This window comes from Narcine bancroftii, chromosome 2 (assembly GCF_036971445.1).
Source record: "Narcine bancroftii isolate sNarBan1 chromosome 2, sNarBan1.hap1, whole genome shotgun sequence".
NCBI classification, from domain to species: Eukaryota; Metazoa; Chordata; class Chondrichthyes; order Torpediniformes; family Narcinidae; genus Narcine; species Narcine bancroftii.
Window position 1 is genome coordinate 115,799,058 of NC_091470.1, and position 24,011 is coordinate 115,823,068.

Sequence of the window (24,011 nt, forward strand, 5' to 3'; positions counted from 1 at the left end):
TTGGCATCAATTTTACCACCCATGAATTGGTGTTTCAGGTTGAGATGCCTCCTCATTGTTCCTCTTTCCACAGACATTGCTTGGCCACTGTTCCTTTTTTTTAATTTCAGATTTCTAGCATCTCCTGTTTCTGCATTTGACTCATCTGTGACAGGCAACGTGACTGGGAGTACAGTGAAATGAGGGAGTTGGTCTCAGCCCACAGCTCTCTGACTCAGAGGTAAGAGAGCTGCTAATCAAGCCCTCCTGTATCAGGCACACCAAGACGAGACCTGGCACTTTCCCTGGAATGAGGTTGGAAACCACCTGCCACCCAAATCGATAGCCCAGCTTGTGATCAAGCTCCGAACTTTTCATTTTCCCCCTGCTCTCCCTTTGGCTTGTGTCAAATTAGTTCTTAAAACATTACAGCACAGAATAGGCCCTTCAGACCACGGATGTGCCAACTTATATGAACCTACTCAACAATCTAAACCTTCCTACCTCACACCCATAACCCTCCATTTTTCTTGCATCCATGTGCCAGTCAAAGAGTCTTTTAAATGTCCCTACTGTATCAGCTTCCACCACCACCCATGTCAATGCATTCCAGGCACCCACTAACTTCTGTGTAAAAAAACTTCCTCCTAAGTCTCCCCTCACCTATACAGATGTCCTCTAGTGTTTGCTACTGCCGCCCCATGAAAAAAGGGGATGGCTGTCCACTCTATCTACGCCTCTCATAATCTTGTAGACTCCCTTTTGTGCAGAATTTTATTCAGTAACTCAGCAGATTCCATTATCTTAATACTTCATTCACTGCAAAACTCATTACAAATGTATTTAATGCAGCTGTTATCATTTTTCTTGGACTGTTAATTACCTTAAATTTTTGCCACAGACCAAATTAATTTTGTCAATACAAAATATTCGCTGGGTTCTTTCATTGCTGAGGACAGATTTGAGAGAATTAACATTGTTATAAATGACTGTCTTCAGGGAATGCTGGTGATCAGTAAACATCTCCTGACGTGCCAGTGCACAGTGGTTTCCTTAACCTCTTTACCAAAGCCCCTGACCTCCCCAACTCATTTGTCAATCCCTATAGCATAACATTCAAGCACCCATTCACCAGGGAAGAGCTTCCACAATTGCCATTATCAGCCTAATGGCTGTTGAAAGGCAGGGCAAATCCCTTCCTCAACCAATCAGTTAATTGACAGTAGGCAACAGGTGCAGGAGTAGGCCATTCAGCTCTTCGAGCCAGCACCACCGTTTACTGTGATCATGGCTGATCATCCACAATCAGTACCCCATTCCTGCCTTCTCCCCATATCCCTGGTCTCCACTATCTTTAAGAGCTCCATCCAACTCCTTCTTGAAAGCATCCAAAGAATTGGCCTCTACAGCTTTCTAAGGCAGAGCATTCCACAGATCCACAACTCTCTGGGTGAAAAAAGTTTTTCCTTAACTCCATTCTAAATGGTCTACCCCTTATTCTTAAACTGTGGCCTCTGGTTCTGGACTCCTCCAACATCAGGAACATGTTTCCTGCCTCTAGCGTGTCCAATCCCTTAATAGTCTTATAGGTTTCAATCAAATCTCCTCTCATCCTTCTAAATTCCAGTGTGTACAAGCCCAGTCGCTCCAATCTTTCAACCTATGATAGTCCCTCCATCCCAGGAATTAACCTCATGAACCTATGCTGCACTCTCTCAATAGCAAAAAATGTCCTTCCTCAAAACTGCACAAAATACTCCAGGTCATCTGACCAGGGGCCTGTGCAACTGCAGAAAGACCTCTTTGCTCCTATGCTCAACTATTAGCTTTCTTCACTGCCTGCTGTACCTGCATGCTTAGTTTTAGTGACTGATGAACAAGGATATCTAGATCTTGTTATACTTCATTTTCCTAACTTGATACCATTCAGATAATAATCTGCCTTCCTGTTCTTGACACCAAAGTAGATAACCTCACATTTATCCACATTAAACTGCATCTGCCATTAATCAGCCCACTCTCCCAACCTGTTCAAGTCATCCTGCATTCTCATAAAATCCTCCTCACATTTCACACAGCCACCCAGCTTTGTGTCATCTGCAAATTTGCTAATGTTACTTTTAATCCCTTCATCTAAATCATTAATGTATATTGTAAACTGGTGGTGAAATGGACCAGCAACCCAGACTGAGAAAAATGGAGGTGGAGAAATTCCAAGATAAAATATAAAGGTTCAACGCCAATCATCTGCAGTCCAGATGAGGTTAGAATTTGGGACAGAGTATTGGTCTAGACCTATTATCCGATCAGGATGCATCACTGTGTGGGATGGGAATTGCTCCACCTGAGACAGCAATGGCTCACGCCATCAGAGGTACCCACCACCAACCCACCCCACCATCGACATCTCCCTCTGCCTTGGAAAAGCAGACAAAATATTAAAAGACCTGGCCACATTCTCGTCACCCCTCCTCCCCTCCCACCCTCAACAGGGAGAAGATTCATGAGGATGAGATCACATATCACCAGATTCAGTTTCATGCCTGCTGTTAGCAGACTCCTGAATGAACCTCAAAACAGTAAATGTTGTAGCTTTTGTCCGTAGCAACTGATCTCTCCCTGTAACTTTGCACCCTTTATACTGATTCTCACTTATTATGCACTGTGGATTAGATGTCCTCTGGTCTGCTTTCAAAACAACCTCTATCACTTGCACTGTTTGTACATGTGACAACGTGAACTTGATAAAACAGAGCTGTAGAAAGGTGCAGTACAGAAACAGCACTTTGCCTCACTGAGTCATACCTGGATTCGTACATTAATCCAACTTGAATTCACTTGATTGTCCCCACCACTTTCAAAGCTTCTACCCCTACCGCAGATTTCACACTCATCTGCACACCAGGATAACCTCTAGTGACCAATTAATCTACCAACCTGTATCTTGATCGGATGTGGAAACAAAGTGGTGCAACTGGGGCAATTGCACGCAGTCACAGGAAGAACTAGCAAGCTCCACACGAACAGCACCAGAGGTCAGGTGTGAAATGCTCTGGAGTTGTGAAATTTGGAGATCTTCAGACTGATGAATGACTAGTAGTTCTCAACCTCTTTGATTTCACTCAGATACCACCTTTAATTCAAAGCTTACTAACCACTGGGAAGGGATTACTTAAAGAGGTATGAATGGAAAAAAAAGCTGAGAACCACTGAATTAGACAGATTCATGACAGTTGTAATCAGAGCAGAAATTTATACGGTGGTACAATTTGTACGGTATAATCCATATTAAACAGTACAATTTTAAAGGAGGTGTTTTGTAAACTGAGACATGTTGCAAAGGCAAAATTATATAAAACCATGGTTCAGGTCTTAGCAGATTATTTTATCAATTATTTTATCAGAGTGTAGATTATATCCTGCATTCTTGTTTGCTGGATTTCAAAAACTTGAGTCTGGAATTCCTATTATCCTAATTACACTGGCATTCAATTTTGTACAGATGATTGCACTGTTAGATGTATAGACTTTCAGATGGGATGACACAGTCAGGCCCCATCTTCTCCCTCAGGTGGATACAACAGATCCTTGGGCATACTTTCTTTGTTGACTGTGCTGGTGAAGCTCCAATGAATAACAAGGAACAGAGCACTCAGCCACCGTTCTATTGCTGCTTATGTGATCTTGTTGCACCTGATAATACTGCATAGGCTGATAAAGACTGGGGTTAAAGTCAGGAAAGGCCCCCAGATAATCACATTATTTCTTCCTCCTCAGGACATACTGAGCTAACAAGTCAAAGGATTGAAATATTTGCCAAGATGCACATTTGCTTTCATCTTTCGCTCTGGTGGGTAAAATGACAGACAAACAGATGGTAATTTAATATATGCTGAAAGGAGAACTGCACAAGTGTTCTCAAAACAAAATTCAACTGAGCAGTTGGCTAATTATTAAATATCCACCAGATTTATACCATGGTAAGCAGTATGATCAATGAGGATATGCAATCTGTAACCTGTTTAATTGCACCTCAAAGCTCATTGTGCAGTCTGAGGACGACTAATTTTAACTGAGTTTGTGATGTGGTTCAACATGAAGATGTGAAGTGGGTGATGCTGCATGGAGAGCAAATGGCCTGATTATGTTTAGGGTTCCAGGTGGCATAGCTGGAGCAGACAGGGTGTCCATAGAATGGTATCTCACACTACTATTTTTAAAGTATAACTAATAAGTTCTAGATAACCTTCAACATCCAATGAGATTAGAGAACATTTTTTAAAAAAGGAAGAAGAGTAGAACATTCAGCCCCTCAGACCTAGTTTGCTCTTCCGTAAGATCAGAGATGATTCTCCATCATCACAGCTTTCTTGCCTGATAGTGATTTACTTGGATTCCCTCAACTCCCCAAAATCTTTTACGGGTATACCAACCCCAATGAAGGATATCGAAAATTTGACCCAACTTCCCTGCTATTTATTTCACCAAGAGGGCACTGCGAATAAGTTACTCATCCAAGGACCTAAGTTCATATCCTCTCACTGCAATGGTAGACTTTAAATTGTTAATAAGCTGGAAATTAAGGAAAATGAATAGGGATGATTACCCAACTAACAAATCCTTCCCCTGTAGCACTGAAATATAACTCAGGATACTCTGATGTTCAATTTCAAATGTGGGGAAGAAATTGGATAAGTACTTGTACAGAGAAGAATTTCAGGGCAATAGGAACTCAGCAGGTCAAACAGTGTACATTATATAGCCAAGATAAAGATAGAAAACCACGTTTCAGGATTGAGCCCTCGATCAATGTATGAGCTAAATGTAGGCATGCACCAAAACATTGGTTTTGTATCTTTATCTTTGCTATATAAAGCGTCCCACTTGACCTGCCAAGTTTGTCCAGCAATGCATTTTTACATTAAACACAGTGTCTGCAGACTTTCATGTTTCATTCCTTTCAGGGCTAGAGGGCCAGATTCATTGCTTAGTCAACCCATGTTTCTTGACTCGTGCAGGTTACACCACTTTGTGTTCTGGAAGATTGTGATATACTCCATTTACAGCACATCCCAGCATAAAATTAAAAGAAGTATTTTAACTCGAAGTAGGTGAGAAATTCAGCCAGACCAGGAAAGCCTCATTAAAGTGCAAGAGTCTGCAGCAGTTTTGTGAGGGTCCTATGCAGCAAATTTGTACTTCCAGCTGCGTGCTGAGTCTCAAGTCCTGCTGATCACACCTCCACCAATGAAAATAGTTAAACGAGAAAAACTGCAGAGGTTGGGGCTGGAGAAACTCAGCCGGTCACACAGCATCCATACGAAGCAAGGGGTAACCAACATTTCAGGCCTGAACCCGTCGTCAAATATGATGATGTGAGGAACTTGACAAAAGGCCCAGGCCCGAAGAATTGGTTACTCTTTGCTGCGTGATCTGCTGAGGTTCCCCAGCATATTTTGAGTAATGCACTGGACTACTGAAAATGGCAGCCATGGAGTTTCAATCTTTCTGATCATAGAAACTGTCAGATTTATTTTATTAAAAATTCTTTCTCCTTTCCCCTTTTAAAATCTCATCTTCCCCTCTGTTTATTTTGATTTCTCTGCATGTTTTGACATTAAATTCAATGCTTTAACAGGTTCTGACCCAATAGAGAATTCTTCGCTCTGTCTGATGAGGGAAACACGCAGCCTGCTTCGCCTGTTCACACAGGCAGTGTGTCTAGAACAAGGCTCTCCGCCAACTTTGCAGCGGATCTTGCTGTGTTCCAAAGACAGCAAGCTCTGTGGCAAATTCCCACAGGAAATCGGTGAATACGTGCAAGGAGTGTGAATGCCTGGGACTATTCACTGCTGATCAAGGAATTCTCTCCAATCAGCACCATTTCCTTTTGTTGAACTCCTGGATATAATGCATATGAGAAGTTCCTGCAGCTATCATCATCTGTATGGTCTATAATGGATGTCTAGTCTATGCAGTGTTGGGTATGAATCATTCTCAATCGTTACCTTGGTAACATGCAATAGTTTCTGATTTTCCTGTTGGCAAATGACACAATGGCCCTTTACCCTGTACAGCAGTTGGGGTGGTCAATGAGTATACAATCTAGGACACTCCTTACACAGAATTGAGTCGCTGACCTGGTAGAGATAAGGTAAATAATAATCATTTATTTCCCAGGCTTGGACAGTCTAAATAAGAGAGCAGAAATTCGTGTGAGGGGAGGGATTTAAATGGGGCTCAAAAGCCCATTTTCACACAAAGGTTGGTGGGTACATGGAGGTGGTGAGGGGTGTACATCTAGAGCAGATACATAACTAGTCACTGACAATGCGATGGAAAGGACATAAATAAGATGGAAGAAGGCAATTCACCCCGTGTTATCCATGTTGGTTTCCAGAGAGCAATCACTTTCCCTTTTTTCCTATTTCCTTGACCCCCCCCGACAATTTATTCTCTTCTCACAAACCCATCAACTCCCTTTTAGTTGTTTTCCTGAAGTGACACCAGGGCCAATTGCAGTTGCTGGTTACTCCAGCAGGACATCTCAGATGGGAGGAAACTGAAGCTCCCAAACAGACAGTGCAAAATCCATGTAGATAGCACCTAAGGTCAGGAGTGAACCCAGGATGCTGGGGGTGAGCAGCATCCACACTAACTGCTGCACTGCCTTGCCATGCCTATTTCTTCTTCTCTCTCAGTTGCCACCTCATCAATACCGACTGAGTCACACTCAGCTGGGTTTGGGGTGAGGGAATCCGCCTGTCCAAATGACCACTAGGATCGAGGCACCATCAGGCCTAATGACTGGTTTAATAGAAATAAGAAGATAAAGACTGAAGACTCTGCAGGCTGTAGAGAGAAAGGCCAAAGACCATTTACTGGTCCCCCCCATCAATAAAAGGTCAAACATCTGAAAAGCCAACTAACTTTCTCTCTGCTTACAAACCAATTTTCTGTCCCAACTCCTGTAACGCTTCTGTAACATCTCACACATGCACAGTGACCAAGTCTCCACGACTCTCTCTAGTAGAGAATTCCAAGCATTCACTATCCTCTGAGTGAATAAATTTCTTCGCCCCTCTTCCTTGAATGACCAATTCTTTATTTTGAAACTTGTGATCCATGCTTCTTGGTACCCAGCCACTGAAAAAGTTGATCTTGCACTTGCCTTGTCAAGCGCAGTCAGAGTTTTGTAAGTTTCAATGTCACAGTCATTGTCCTTCTGAACTCTAGAGTGTACAGGTCCAGTTTTAAACTCTCCCTACAAAACATCCTCCCTCCACAGCCCAGGAATCAGTCCCTCACTTGGATTATGGTTTAAATAAAAACCCTCTTTTGAGCGACAAAATGCTCAAAGCCACGGGGCAGCATGGTTAGTATATGGCAGAGGTCGACAGCATCGAGTCCACGCTGCTGAAGATCCAGCTGCGCTGGGTGGGTCACGTCTCCAGAATGGAGGACCATAGCCTTCCCAAGATCGTGTTATATGGCGAGCTCTCCACTGGCCACCGTGACAGAGGTGCACCAAAGAAAAGGTACAAGGACTGCCTAAAGAAATCTCTTGGTGCCTGCCACATTGACCACCGCCAGTGGGCTGATATCGCCTCAAACTGTGCATCTTGGCACCTCACAGTTCGGCGGGCAGCAACCTCCTTTGAAGAAGACTGCAGAGCCCACCTCACTGACAAAAGGCAAAGGAGGAAAAACCCAACACCCAACCCCAACCAACCAATTTTCCCCTGCAGCCGCTGCAACCGTGTCTGCCTGTCCTGCATCGGACTTGTCAGCCACAAACGAGCCTGCAGCTGACGTGGACTTTTTTACCCCCTCCATAAATCTTCGTCCGCGAAGCCAAGCCAAAGAAAACAACACTGTTAAAGAGTTCAATGTCAAATCTGGTGCTGTCTGTATGTTATTCCTGTGTCTGCACAGATTTCTTCCTAGCCTCCAAAAAACATAAGGGGTTTGTACGGCATGGGCTGGAAGGGCCTGTTACTGTGCTGCATCTCTAACAAAAACACATGGGAGGTTATTCAGCCCATCGAAGCAATGCTTGCCCTAGAAAATCAACTCCACTGTCCTCATAAGACTTCTCCCTTTGGTGCTGATCTAATTCTCCTTTTCAGATGGTCATTGACTCTATTTCCACTATCTCTACAGGCAGTGATGCACCATGCCTCAGGCAAACGTTTCATCGTAGAGCTTCAATCTGAGCTGCTATAGAGAGACAGACAGAACAGACACAGCTGTAAAAAAAAAGAACACAGCTGCAGCTGGTAGCTCCAGAAGACCGACCATTATCAAGATATTATTTCAACATAAGTGTGTAATAAAGGCTGCCTCCAATAATAACTCATTATTTCTTTTTAGATGCAACGCATTAAGTTCCATAGTTCAGAGGAGATTTACCCAGTCAATAACCAACATCGTTCTTAAATATTCCTTGAGCAACCATTTGTTCGTTTGCTTTTATTTCATCTCCTTTTTCAAACTAACTAATAAAGTCATCTTCGCCTGCAAGAACAAGGTAAACTCTCCCTGACAGAATGTTATGAGAAAAAAATTATGCAATTTCTTCTATTTTGCCATAGGTAATTTTATGTTAGTGTTTTATTAAATGCTCTGCGCATGGCCTTGAACGTTCCGGCAGAGATAATTTGAGGTATACCCTATATATCACGAATGTCATCCTATATTACCTGATAAAGCATAATATTGAATCAGGTTTTCCTTTACAAAATTCATAATTTGTTCTGTGATTAGTGTCACAAATTGATGGTGCCTAAAATCGCAATGGAACCACATAAAGCCAAATCGTCAGTTATGTATTTTCATATTTGCTGTATAAAGGACACTGCTTGACCTGATGAGTTGCTCCAGCAGTGTGTTCTTATTTCAACCATGGTATCTTCAGACTTTCATGTTTTACTAAAGACCTCAATATGTCCCTCCATAATGTTTTGGACAAAGACCCATCTTCCTTTATTTGCCCCTGTGCTCCATAGTTTAAAGTTTGTCATCAAACTATTCATGTCCACATTTCAGATTTTATCCAAGGTTATTTGTAAACAGTTTGGTTTGACCATGTAGAATTTACAACACTTTTTTATGCATGGTTCCCCCATTTCAGGGCACCATATGTTTGGGATGTTAGGCTTCACAGATATTTGTGAGTACTCAGGTAGGTTTAATTTCTTCAGTGGTGCAGATAGAAGAGAGCTCAGCTTGCTTTTAAGCTTTTTATCATCTTTGGAGTCTGTCGTTGCAATTTTTCAACATGAGGACCAGAGTTGGGCCAATGAAAGTCAAAGAAGCCATTATGAGGCTGAAAAATACAATAAAAACATTAAGAGACATTGCCCAAACATTAGGATTACCAAAATCAACTGCATGGAACATCATTATGAAGAAAGAGTGTGCTCGTGAGCAGTTATCACAAAGGGACTGGTAGGTCTCTTCTGATGACAGAATGGTGTAGAAAAATTCCCAAACTCGTGTCCGACAGATCAGAAACAACCTTCAGGAGGCAGATGTGGATGAGTCAATGACTAATGTCCACAGAAGACTTCATGAACAAAAATACAGAGGCTACACTGCAAGATGCAAACCACTGGTTAGCCACAGAAACAGGATGGCCAGATTACAGTTTGCCAAGAATTATTTAAAAGAGCCTGCAGAATTCTGGGAAAAGGCCTATGGACAGATGAGACCGAGATGAACCTGTATCAGAGTGATGACAAGAGCAAAGTGTGGAAGCATAAACGATCCAAAGCTTACCTCCTCATCTGTGAAACATGGCTCTGGGGGTGTTATGACCTGGGCATTTATGGCTGCCACAGGTACTGGTGCACCTATCTTCACTGATAATGAAACTGCTGATGGCAGTAGCAAAATAAATTGAGGTGTACAGAAACATTTCTTCTGCTCAAGTTCAAGCAAACACACTTCATCCTGCAGCAAGACAATGATCCCAAACGTTCTGCCAAAACAGAGTTCTTCAAAGCTAAAAACTGGAAAATTCTTGAATGACCAAGTCAGTCACCCAATACAAATCCATGAGGGGAAAATTTTACTCCTGGTAGGTTTATGAGTTTTTGGAATTCATTCTTCAAAGGGTGATGGCACAGTCTTTTAATACTTTAGAAGCAATGGAAGGTCGATTCTAGGAGGCAAAGGAGTGAAGGTACAGGAATGTAGAGTTGTGGATCACGATCAGATGAGCCATGTGGTTAGTAAATAGTGGAGCAGACTCTGGGGGTTGAGTGGCCTTTTCCTGCTCCAAGTTCATGTTTATCTGTTCAAAATGAACAAAACTTAAAATATGCCCGCTGAAGGTGCACAAAGTACAAAGTGAAGGGAGAGAAGTTTTGGGGAGACGTCAGGGTAAGATTTTTACATAGAGCTGTGTGTGCCTGGAATACCTTGCTGGGGTTGGTGGTAGAGGCTGAAACATTGGGGGAATTTAAGAGACTCTTAGACAGACAGAAAATTTAAAAGTTATGGGGGTAGGGAGAGTTTAGTACTTTTGTTTAGGAAAGAATATATGGGTTGGCACAACATCGAGAGCTGATAGGCCTGTACTGTGCTGTATTGTTCTATGTTCTATGACTGAACATCCAATATGTAGCTAGAGATATTGCTACCACATATGGGGAAGTTTATCACTAAAGGAAAACCGCTGCAAATCCACATGCACCACTTAAACTAACGGGGAAAAAAGGACGATAAGGAAAGTCTCATGGACAATGTGACAAATCTGTTCTTTCATATGATGAGAGGAATTTAATAGCTGATATTGCAAATGTTCAGAGGTCGGAAAGCAAACTAAATAAATGACAGGAAAATAAAGTCAGCTCTAAATACAATATAAAAGGAGTACTACCTGGAGTAAAAGTAATTTAAATTACTGGTTGAACTGAGCCCATATTACCCACTTGAAATGAATGCATTGGCTGCTTTCTAACACATACTGGGTGGGAGTGGAATATCAAGCACAGGATCTCCTATCCAAATCTTGGAAAAGGCCCAGCCTGAAACATTGACTGTCCATTTCTCTTCATGGATCTGCTGAGCATTTGTAACACCTTATGTTTAATTTCCCACTGACTTCTTGTCTTTTCTAATCACTAACATACCATACTTATGCATTTTAATTCAGCTTCAAGCACTCCTCTGGATGAAGACAATGTCCATTTAAACTCATAGACTGCTAAATCCATCAACTTCTCTAGCCTATAAAGCCCCAGGTTTATTGGACTAAACATTGATCTTTGAGTGAAAATGGCCAAGTGGCTCAGTGGCTCCAGTTTAACGAACACATTTGCTAATCTATAACATTGCTACCATATTTCCGTAATTAATTGGAAGGAGAATATTTGACCCATTGAATCTAGCCCACTCTCAGTAATCCCAACACTCCCATTTCCCCAGTTATTTTTCTGTAACATATAATCTATCTCATAGTCACTAAAACCCCAATGAGTATTCCACCATCAACCTACTTCACGAGAATTTATAACAATCAAATAATCAACCAACCAGCATGTCAAAGGGAAGGTGGAGAAAAAATATCTTTCTAGCATGGGTTGAAAGATAAATGATGGCTACTGAGAGTATCTCCACACGCCTTCTGTCCTGTCTTGGAGGAGAGCGGGGTTTGGCAATCAGAAGGTCATCTCTAACATTGCAGGGCTCTTTCCCACACAAATCCATGAGTGACAGGGAGAATGAGGGAAGGCTAATAGACAGAGGACTATGCTGGTGGCATAACACAAGGAAGGATATGAGTGTATCCCTCTCACTATATTTATTCCCTGTTTATGCTTTACTGACACTCTCTGACACCAAGATGAACTGAATTACTTTTTTGGTTTATTTCCTTGTCACCTTTTCATTTTTTGCTGGTAATTTCTGTTGGATCATTTTTTATTTATACATGCTATTGCACATACGTACTCTTCAGGGAAGGTAGTCTGCTCAACCAGAAATTCAAAATAACTCCACATATATCAAGGCAGATCATCAAATACTAGTGCACTGATCACTGGGAGAGAAAGGGCAGTCAGAACTCAGAGGTTGAATTCTATGAACCATGCAAAACAATTTTATTGTCAAGAAAATATCCTTCAGCCGTGCAATGTGAATTCAGACTCTGTTTAACCAAACCGCCTGCCCAACAAACTTCACGGAACATTTAGTATTAGCAGGCATTTTAACAGCCCTGATTTGAACCATAATAGTGTTTTCCACAAATTTCAGGACAGAAATTGGGAAGATTTCTTCCTGTCTCTGAAAGTCAGACATGTAAGCAGTCAGAAGATATTGAGTAGAATTGTAAAGGAAGATAGTCATTCCAAGAGACTTTTGTAGTCCTTGAACACCCCAAAGTGCAGAAAGGTCAATGAAGCACCAATGAAACTGCTAAAGTGCAAAACTTGCTTCCACAATGACCATGTTGCATGGTTTTTTTTTGCAACGTGTTGAATGAGATGGCTGTGATACCAAAAAGAACTCCTTTGTTGTTCCTTGACCAACAGCCAAGATATTTTGCAATCCACCTGAGTGATAGATCAACATCTCTTTCCAAAGACAATGTGTCCAACAACAGACAGAGTATTCTCTCATTGGTGTAGTGATGCTCATATTCAAGTCACGGGAGACTCGAGTCCACAGCCTTCCGAGTCATTAACAAGAATGGTGTCAACCAAACCACAGGTGACAAATGCACCACAAGAAAACAAGCTTACGATATTTCACTATTTATCACACAAATTGTTCTTTCCAAGCTTCATATGCTTAAGTACACAATCTATTAATGCCACAATAAACTTGAACCAGTGCCACATCAGATTTGTAAAATGAGCCCACAAAACAAGTTTGCAACACAAGTCATTTGCATGAGTCTTGTTCAGTTATTCACCTACAAGTTGGGATTCAGAAAGAAGTTTTGTACATTCCCCACTGATGGCGTTCCTGACATATCTGTGCATGGTAGGCTGATTGATGTTGCTCATTTTCTCTGCGAAAGAAAATGGCAAACTTGAGAATTAGTAATGTGATCACAACCACAGGCAAAACAAAGGTGAACAAGAAGATACAACTCCATCACAAAATTCTTTCAATGCTTCTCTGGGGAAACCTGAAGGTTTCTTTTCTCTCTCTCTCTCTCTCTTGGTTGTTTCTAGGCAACTGCTCCTTGATGTACACACAGGTAAGATGCATGCAGTCTATTCATAATACAAGTGAACTTCCTTCAAAGTTCTCTCTCATAGTCCTCTTTCTCCAAGCACATGCAGGAGGAATCCCCATGATGATCCATGATTCCCTGGATGATCCATGGGCACAGTGTGGTATGGATGCTGCAGAGAAATGGATCAGAGGTCAATCCACATAAGAGTGGCAGAGAGGATCGCAGGAGTCTCCCTCTCCCTATTTGACGTGATCTAGCAGGATCATTGACTGAAGAGGCCATGCAAAATCGTTGAGGACCCCTTCCACACATCTTTCAGCTGCTCCCATTAGGAAAGAGATGCAGAAATATCAGAGCCAGCATCACCAGGCCGAGAAACAGCAGTGAGAACACTGAATGACCAAAGGAACTGCTCAAACTAACCATCTGAGACTCTTATATCGACGAAGTAATATTTATTTACTTATTTGCGTATATGAATACTTGTCCTGCATATGTATTATTTCTACATATGTTAGTCTGGCTGTGTTTCTCCATGTTTTGCACAGAGGACTGGAGAACACTGTTTCATCAGGTTGTCCTTGTGCAATCAGATGACATGAAACTTAGCTTGATCTACAGGGGAAAAAAAATAACTGTGACCCATTGAAAAAAGATCTCCACCCAATATCCCAGCTCCTATTTGCCCACCTCCAAAACTTGTCCTCATAAAAAACTAGTTTCTCACCTACTGCATTTAGTGTAGCCTTCTCTGCGCCAGTGAGAGCAGATGCAGCTTGGGTAACCATCTTGCTGGACACCTATGCTCCCTCTGTGGGTTCAGCTTGAACCTCCTGTTGCCGACCATTGCAACTCCTCCTACACAGAAATGCCTCTCCTCAGCATTATCCATGATCAAGGCAAAACCAAAAGTACTTGTGAAGAACAGCACATTATATTATTCCTGGAAACAACAGGATGAACAATTTTTTTTTCTAATTTTAGGCCACCCTCCACCTCTATCTAGTTCTGTGGCGGTGCACATCTCTGTGAGCAAACCGGTCCCATTTGTACCGCTGCGCTGGCGGGGCAGCTGCAGAAGATGGCGCCGTCAGGGCTCGTGGCTTAGGCCACCGTTCGAGCCCCAGGCCACGTTATGACATCACCGCTGTGCAGGGCGTAATTCCATTGCCCTTAAAGGGGTGTGCGCGAAATTCAAATAAACAGTTCTACTGGAAACCCCACTGAGTCTAGTGGTGTTTTCTGTGTGTAGCAGGCGCTACATTAGTGACACCGACGAGCCCAGACAATATCTGGTCTCCAAACATGGACTCATCGGCAATCAGTGCCGTCTCAGTGAAGCTCCCTCCCTTCTGGACCCATGGGGTACATGTGGTTTGGGCAAGCGGAGGCACAGTTTCGACTCCAGCAGATCACCTGCGTAGAGAAAAGGCTGCCTTCCCTACAGTTTCCCTGAACAGTTCCAGCTGCATGGGAGATTATGAGTAGGGAAGACAGCCATTGCTCTGCCATGTTTTGAGCCACGGAGAGCAGACCCAAAGGCTGAAGCAGCCCAGTGAGATGCCAGAGCGACCAGTGGAGGTGTCACGGCTCTTTCCAGCTGCCCCTGTCCTGATGGCCCCACCGGCTCCTGCCAGTCGCCCCTGCCCTGAGTGGGTGGGAGTGAGGGAAGATGGGCTGCTGGCTGATGGCGCCATCTCGACATCAACAGCCCGCCCCTAACCAGCCACTTGCAGCGGCTGTAAATTCATGTGAGGGATTGCCGTCAGCGCCTTGGAACAGGCTATGGCACATTCGCAGAGGTCAATCTCCCGCAGCAAGGGCAGAGAGTCTCCATCCTCTGCAGTCGGGCTTTTCCACTGCATGAAAGGGCCTTCTGTCTCCTTTCCCCGAGCTCTCCTCTTCCTCCTACAATCAATTCCTGACTTTCCTCTCTCTATCCTCCTATCCATATCAAATTAATACCTATTGTCTATTGGGCTGTGCTCCTCTGTAAAGAACTCAACACCTGTAGATTCTCAGTAACTGGAGGACTTTGTGCAAGGTCCATAGTTTGAACCTTGCACAAACCGTGATGGAAATAAGGTTGCATTTTGCTGGCTGTGTTATGGGATTGTGATGTCCACTTTATGGCAGCACTCATGACTTCAAGGGCTCCATGTCCAAGCCACGAACCATTTGGAACCATAGAGACTTTCACTGCAATAAGAACAATCATTTCCTTGTGTAGTCCTTTTCCTTACTAGTTCGTAAACAGGTTTGACGTTGCCAACTTTATGCCAGAATACATTCATACTTTTCAAACATATGCACAAGACTTATCTAATCAAGGTTATAGATTCAAGTCTCAAATCAAGTTCAAGTTTATTTGTTGTCCGATTGTACCAGTACCACCCAACGATACAGTGTTCTCCATCCACAGTACAGAACATTAACGAGATCTGTAACACTGAGAAAGTGTTTTAACAATTCTGGTTGATTTGTTTGGTGATTGAACAAATTTGGTGTCAGAACATTTGTTCCTGAAAGCAAAACATAGCTTTTGCACTGTGACATCCTTGATCCAAGCTAATAGGTCTTTGAAATGTTCTCTATGTCAGTTCAAATAACACGACATGCATGGAAAATACAAAATCTAAAGACTTTACACAGAGATGACATCACTTTTGTGTGATATCCTTTCACTTTGCCTTGCTGCAGATTAATCTTACCACAAATTTCCACTAATTACAGAGATTGACCAGTACAGCCACAAGCTCCCTTGAAAACTGCATGGGCTACAAAGCCCAGAAAGTGCAATTAATCGACGATGACTGCATGGGAGGACGTGACCCTTGCCTTATAAACCTGACCCTTCCAATTTTTATTCAATATGAACTGATTGCATTGCCCCCATCGCGCTGAGATTCACACATTTCACGTTATTTGGTTGTGGTTTTGTGGGTCAGAATCTTGAAGCAGTGTATCTGAAAAAAAATCCATGCCCATCTTTAAACATCCAACTACACTGGCAGCAAAATTCACTTAATAAATGTTTTAAGTTTGTTTTATAACTGCAAGTTTTCATTCCTAAAGTTCCAGCTCAGCTGCAGAGATACCTTTTCTATTAACATATTATATAAATTTTGGGGCATTTCCCGTCAGATTTTACAGTCAATGACATTGCAGTTCCCTCTGAGGGCTGCTTGCAGTGAAAGGGCCAGCCAAATGCTTAGGGGGCTGCATTGCACAAGAAGCATTTCATGACCTATTTCCACAAGATTCATTTTTAAGCTACACATTAGTGACCAAGCCGCAGAATTTAAAATTCACAAACTCAGCCAAATAAGAGAAAATGCCATCCTCTGCAACACAATGAAGGAATATCATACATTTTACGAGAAAGTACACATGCAATTATAGTTTTAGTTCCTGGTAAAGTACTCCTATCGTGTTAAATAAGGCGACAATGTAAATGCAAGTTCTTTGACAAGTCTGGGTTTGTTTGGAACAGAATATGGTGGAAGAACTCAGCAGGTCGAGGGATATTTTGCTAATGACTTGCATCAAGATCTTGCATCCGGAGTGAAAGGGAAGAGGAAAGGGTGCAGTGTTTGGTAATATGAAGGGAGGGGTGGCTTAGATGCTGGTAGGTAATAGGTGGAACCAGATGAGTTGGGGGCGGGGGTGGAGTAATTTTTTTGGAGTGGCTGTTAATAATCTACAACCAATCAAATCTGAGGCCCCGGGCGCAATAGATGGAAGGGTTCCTCCTGAACAAGGAGGAAAGAGGGAGGAAAGACTTGGGAGAGTGGCATTTTACTGCCCGTCAGCTGTTCATTATTGACCCATTGTTCGAATAAATGCAATTAAGAGGCTTTTAGGGAGATACATGAGTATGCAGGGATCAAGGAAGATGCATAATGTTCAAGGAGCAGTGTTCTAGATTAATTTGGGATTGTATTTGACACAGATTCCTTGGGTCAAAGGGCCAGTTCCTGTCCTGTACCATTCTATGTTCTTTGCTCTAAGGCTACTAACTTGAAATCTGTAATTATTTGACCTCATATTCAGGGACTCTTACACCCTTTCTAAAAAGATTAAGAGCATAATATCTGAGTCAAGAGATTACCTGTGGGAGGAGAATGGCAGCGAGTATTCCCACCGTGATGCCAATGTTATCTTCGAACCACAAATTGATGGCATCAACACACCCCCGTGCGTGGATTGTAAGGCCAACCTCAAAACGCTATGGGTAAAACAACAGAAACGAGTCAGCCCTGTAGGCAAGGAATTCTCTCAAATAGCCATTATAAAAAATGGCAGTGGACTCATCCCAGTACATCACAGGCAAAACTCACCCCACCATTGAGAAAATCTACATGGAACCCTGCCGTTGGCGAGCAGCAGCAATCATCAAGGATCCATACCACCCACAACACGCTGTTGCCATCAGGAAAGAAGTATAGACTCGCACCACCAGGTTCAGGAACAGCTGTTACCCCTCCACCATCAGACTCCTCAACAACAAACTCAAACTCATTAAGGAACTCTTAGTTTTGCACTTTTATTATTGAATATTTATTTTTGTATTGCCCAGTTTGTTTACATTTCTATATTTTGTACATGTATCTTTATCTTTTTTTTGCACTATCGACAATTAGAAATTCTATCCAGCCCAAAGGAAATAAAATCTCAGGGTTGTATGTGATGTCATGCAGTTACTCTGACAATACATCTGAACTTTGACTTTGATAAGAAATTGAAGAATTGGGCCATTGGGCCCATCAAGTCTGCTCCAGATGCCAGCATCTGCACTGGTCTCCACCATGGATATTGGGATTAGTCTATTTTCTCCATCTGCTCTCATGAAGAGGAGATTTCAAACTCCACTGAGGAGCTAGCAGGAGACATTTCATCAAAGTTGACAATCTAAGCTCCTGTGGATATGTTTATTTCACTTTCTTCATTTGGACATCAGCCTGGCCATTTTCAATTGCTTGAAGCCTAAGTGTATTAACATGCCACAACAGATTAATGTGCTTCAGCAGTGGAGCACAAAGCTAAGATCACCTCTCGCCTCAATCTCAGTTAATAACAGCCTCTGCCACCTGGAAAGATATTTCCATTATATTTAGATGCTTTGCAGTTCCTTGCATTGCACTAAACCATTACTTAGAATCTTCCAATGTTTTCCAGGGTACAGTTTCATCTGTGGTATATTGCTACTAGATATTCAGGAACTGCCCCACGCATGAGATGTGTATGAACATGCAAACACACCACGGAGAGGTCACTCTGTTTTTCTCTCTCTACAAATGCTGCCTTTGTTTCCAGCTTGATATTTCATGCTATTCTCTTGTTAGCAGTTAGTACAACACTTAATTAGGTGGCAAGGGCTCGTGGGGCAGAAGGGCCTGTTACCTTGCTGTATTTATGTCCAAATCTACAGCCCTGATGTCACAGACAGTGCAGTCCACAAAACTGGCAGACCTCTGCAGAATCTGAATACCCCTCTGACCAGGTTTTAATACAACTTCCTTCACTCGAATATTCTTTCTGTCAAATTTGAGACTGGGCAATGTATGCAGAAAAAAGAAACACAATTAGTAAATAAAACCAAATTAAGAGTTGCTGTTCCTTTGACCAAATTTTTAAAATTGTTTTATTTGTTCTCCCAAAACCAAGAGGTTGCAGGATGCAAAGAAAAACAAATCAAAACAGAGAGGAATGTCAACCTATTGCTCAGAATTCCTACAAGTTTAGAAAATGATATTTATTCTCAACACAACGATTGCCAGCTTCAAGAATGTCAATGAGCAAAAGGCCCCAATTCTCAGATAATAAAACCTCTTCAATTCTGCATCAAATATAATAAACCCTATAATGGGTATGGAACATGTGGATGATTTCACATTCCTTTATGTCTTCCATTAACCTGTGTACTGGGTGTACTGCTATTAATTTGCTCAATTCAAGGACTTATTTCTGGTCCAAAATTTGATATGTCCAAGGACTGAGAGAATTATAAGCGGTGCTGCAAATTCATTCCAGCTAATGACGCATCCGTTATGACTCACACACAAAGACGTGCATTGGTAGTGATGAACCACAGTTCCTGCTCCAGTGCTGAACACCACAGCCTAGAATTCAGCTTCTGGTCCTTTACTGGTTCTTTTGAAAGGTCTCATTAATCTGTGAATCTCCCTGCTGCTTCTTTATTAACCGGCAATTTTTTTTCTTTTTATACATGAAAATTCTGATCAAAAATGACTGTTGGATTTAATTCAATCATGTTTGCATGTGGGAACACTGTTTGAAAAACATTCTTATTTTTCCCTTTGCAACACACAAGAGCAGAAATAGGCCATTTAGCTCCTCAAACCTCTTCGCCATTCAATAAGATCATGGCCACATGTCCACTTTCCTGCCTGTTCATGATATTCCTGACTCATGCCCCAAACAAAAATCTGCCTAACTCTACCTTGGTTAATTTCTATGACTCCACCTCCACAGGTCTCTGGATTTCCCAAGATTAACAATACTCAAATAAAGGAATTTCTTCCTTTCCTTGGCAAATGCTTAATTCAGAAATGATGCCCTCCTGTTCATGATTCTCCACAAGGAGAAACACCTTTCCCATTTTGCCGGTCAAGCTCTCTCAGAAACTTCTGTTTCTACCAGATCACATCTCATTCTCCTATACTTACAGATTTGTTGTATAGTCCCAATCTTCCTGAAACAAACCTTTCATCCCCGGAATAAAACAGGTAATCCGTGAAAGCATGCTTTTCTATATTTACGTACAATTTTACTCCTGCTGTCATCAGACTCTTGAACAAACCTCTCATGATCTACCAGGATCGTTGTCTGAGGAGGGCGCGCCAAATCATCGAGGACCCCTTCCACCCCGCACAGAACATCTTTCGGTTGCTCCAATTGGGGAAGGGATATAGGAGTATCAGAGCCAGTATCACCAGACTGAGGAACAGCTTCTTCCCACAGGCATTGAGAATGCTGAACGACCAAAGGATCTGCTCACACTAACCATCCGAGACTCTCATTTGCACAAAGCAACATCAATTTATTTATTTATTCATTTTTATAGATTAAAATACTTGTTCTGAATATGTATTGTTTGTCTTTTTTTTCTTTTTTTTTTAAACTTTATTTAAGATTTTATAACATGAATAACATATAGGATTACACTATAAAAAAGTCAAGAATAAAATAATAAAACTACAATACAATATCAGCAATCCAAACAAACTATACCCTCCCCAACAATTACCACACACCAATAACCCAACTCAAATTAGTCCAACCCCCCCTTTCCCCCGCAAAATAAAGAGTGAAGAATTAATAAAGTTAATAATATATGTGAGAAAAAAAACCTACTTACAAAAAAGACAAAAACATAACCGATTAAAATACTAACAAAAAGAAAAGTAATTAATACTAAGATATCAGACTTAAAAAACATATTTAAATCAAACTTAAATGCATATATTTAACAAACGGAGTTAAGATGAAACATATATTTAACTCAAACTTAATATAAAAAATTAGTAAAGTTAGTAACTTTATCTATCAAAAATTCTTAAACAATAATCAATTCTTAAAAAAAAATTGTAGCATGAAAAAAAGATGAAAAAAAACTTTCTCTATAGAGATAAACCTTCACCAAATATCAACCAACTTCATATCTATCATCATATTAGTCACATAAACCACCATCTTAAAACAAAATTCAAACCTCATTAAGCATTGTACAATTCAATTTTAGTACTCTTCCACCATTTTTCCCTTTTACTCTTGAATAGTTATCCAATAAAAGCTCCAATACCACATTTAAATATCCCCAATCATTACATTAAAATTCAGATATCCAAATAATAAAAACACATCTACAACGAAATCTATATCTTCAACAAATGGAGCATAAACCACAAACAAAATTCAAGCCTCATTAAGAATTGTATAATTCAATTTATAACTTTCACCATTATTCCCTTCGTTCTATAACTAAAGTAGCAAAATAATATACACCAGAATTACCACTCGTTTCATCTTAAAGTTAAAGAAAAAATATATAAAAAAAAACTTATCCATCCCATTCACATTTAAATTTCAGATATTCCTTATCTACTGAATAAACTTTACAAAAAAAACCACATCAATTTTTAGCTTTTTAAACAATCAAATACTTTCTTATGCTTTTTTTTAATATTTAAACAAAAAAAAACCCCTTCACTCTTTAATTTAATAATACAAAAAAAAAGGAAAAAAACGGGTAGGAGGTTAAAAATACCCCCTCCCGTCTAAACCGCGCAATGCGGTAACTCCCAAAAAAAAATGGGTGTGAGATAACTCACAGGTAGCAGATGACTTTCAGGAAATAGTGCCTATCCAGTTCTCTCCCCCAACTCTCACTTCATCTAAACTAACATCATCATTATTTAATATCCCTTTTTTTTAAAAAAAAACATTAGAAAAAAAAAAGGACAACTCTTCTTTTAATCAGCTCCAACTGCCGAGTCACCATTACAACCGTTCCTTCTTGGAGCACGGCTCTTTTCTTCCATCTCTTGTCTCCTTAGAGATCACGGCGGACTATGTCTTTGTTGAAACTGAGTAATTGGCAGGTCTTGAGCAAATGCTATAGCTTCCTTTGGAGAATCAAAGAACTTTGGTTGGCAACCATCTTGAAAAACCTTCAAAACAGCTAGATATCTAAAGGTTGCCTTATAATCTTTCTTCCACAACAACTCTTTAGCAGGTTCCCGTCGTTGACTCAAATCCGCATAGAAGAAAACTCGATTATTTTGAATCATCAAGGGTGATTTTCTCTGTTGTGCATTTCTAATAGCCACTCGTAAAATTATTTCTCTGTCATAATAATTCAAGCAACGAACCAAAACAGGTCTTGGACTTTGACCTGAAATAGGTCTTCTACGCAAGGCTCTGTGAGCACGTTCCGGGAAATGTTCTTGACCCAACACCTGCAGAATCCATTCAGTAAAAATTTTAATGGGTCTGGTCCCTCCATACCTTCCGGCAAACCAATTGTTCTGTCTGGATTGGTTTTCCAAATAATCAATCTTTTTCACCAAATTTTTATTTTGAGTTTGTAAGTCTTCGACCATTTTGGTCACATCAAAAACTTGATCCCGCATTTCGTCTATATCTTCTTCACATGAATTAAATTTATCTCTCACTTCAAGCTTAAAAGCTCCAAACTCAGCCATCTGTTGAGAATGTATTTTCACCAAAGTATTAAACCTAGTACCAAGTTCAGTCATAATCTTGAATAATCCCTGCATTGTATAAGATAATTTAGATTCAAGATTCACAAAAATCTTTTCAATTGGAAGAGATTTTGGCTCAACAGATTCCTGCTTCTTCTGCATAACCAAAGGATCTTCTGTTCCTTCCTTCATTCTGGTTGCCTTCCTTGTAGTATGACTGCGTGTGGAAACCCCAGCCACAGCCTCTCCAGCAATGACTGGAGGATGCTGGCCGAGGTTTTCCCCAGTCCATAATGTATTAAATTCTCCCAGTACATCAAATTGTATAGGTTCTTGTATCTCAAGAGATGCAGTTTGCAGCGCCACCTCTACAGCTGACAAATGCCTTTGAGTAACTCTTTGTTCTAAAGGCTGTTTGGCGCCCTCTTTAGGGGGCTCTACCGATGTAACGTAGAGCTCTACATCCGAACACTGTACTGGGATCCATTTCACGCTGAGTCCCGGTATCTTTCCTGTAGGTAGGCTCCAAAACTTGAACTTTTGGAAAATGTAGTTTTTTGATGATCTGTTGTCATTTTTTTTTGCTCTTTTCCACCAATTGTACCATCATAAGTTAAATTAACAGCACTGAAATGATCTAAACTTTTAAAGAATTTTAACGGGCATTTCTAGACAAAACAATAAGATAGAGTCAGGAGAGGACTGGAAGGCACGTCTGATCCTTACGCCATCTTGCCGCGCCCCCCCATGTATTGTTTGTCTGTATGTGTGTTGTGTCAGTGTGTTTGGCGCCGAGGAGCAGAGAACACTGATTGATCATGTTGTACTTATGCAATCAGATGACGATAAACTTGATTTAGCAAAAGATACTGCCTTGTGCTGTTTAGACTGTACTTTTCTTTTTAAAATGTACTCTACACTTTGGTATTGTGTGAACTCCACACTGCACTTCAGTTTTGTTTTAACTCTATCCCATGAACCTTTGTTTTTAATGTTTGCTCTACCTGTTGTATTGTGTTCAGACTGATCACCTGGAAAGCACACAAAGCTTTTCACTGTATCATGGAACTCATGGCAATAAACAATTCAATTCTCTGTGGATCCAAGCTAAGTACTATAGAGGCTAGAATCTGAAATAAATGCAGGAACTAGCCCATCTGCCAGGCAGCACCTGTGGAGGCAGAATGTTTCAGAATGATGATGCTTCACCTGAATGGGGAAAAGTTAGAAATGAAACAAGTAAAAGTTGTATGGAAGGGAAGAAGGAAGGACTCAACCAAACAGAGGCAGCACAATGGGTTGGAGAGCAGGAGTGAGTGAGTGACACAAGTGGTGGGGTACTGACTGACTAGTGGTCGTAAAGACAGACAAAAAAATGAATAGAACTCTATTCAAATAAAAATAAAAAAAATCTGAAATTAAAAAGTGATAAATGCACAACAGCCTGCCTGGGTCTGTGTGAGGGTGAAGGTTTTGCATAACTCACTGCTTACCTCTTGATGTAGTTTCTGGTATCCACATTGGGTGTTGATGACATCTTCTTCCTAAGTGGGAAAGAAGTCAAAGTGTTGCCATCAGATTATTAATGACATGCCACATAAAACCTCCACGTT

General features: G+C 41.1%; 1 protein-coding gene across 4 annotated transcripts in view; it reads right to left on the reverse strand.

The window, feature by feature from the left end:
- The window catches only part of LOC138754187 (electrogenic sodium bicarbonate cotransporter 4-like), a 228,351-nt gene that overhangs the window by 158,912 nt on the left and 45,428 nt on the right, over positions 1-24,011 (reverse strand). For all 4 annotated transcript variants that reach the window (XM_069918076.1, XM_069918079.1, XM_069918075.1 and 1 more), the window contains exons 3-4: positions 23,892-23,942; positions 17,283-17,399 (exon numbers count right to left, since the gene is read on the reverse strand). In XM_069918076.1, coding sequence (XP_069774177.1) covers positions 17,283-17,399; positions 23,892-23,942 — 168 coding nt within the window. The remainder of the gene's footprint in view (positions 1-17,282; positions 17,400-23,891; positions 23,943-24,011) is intronic.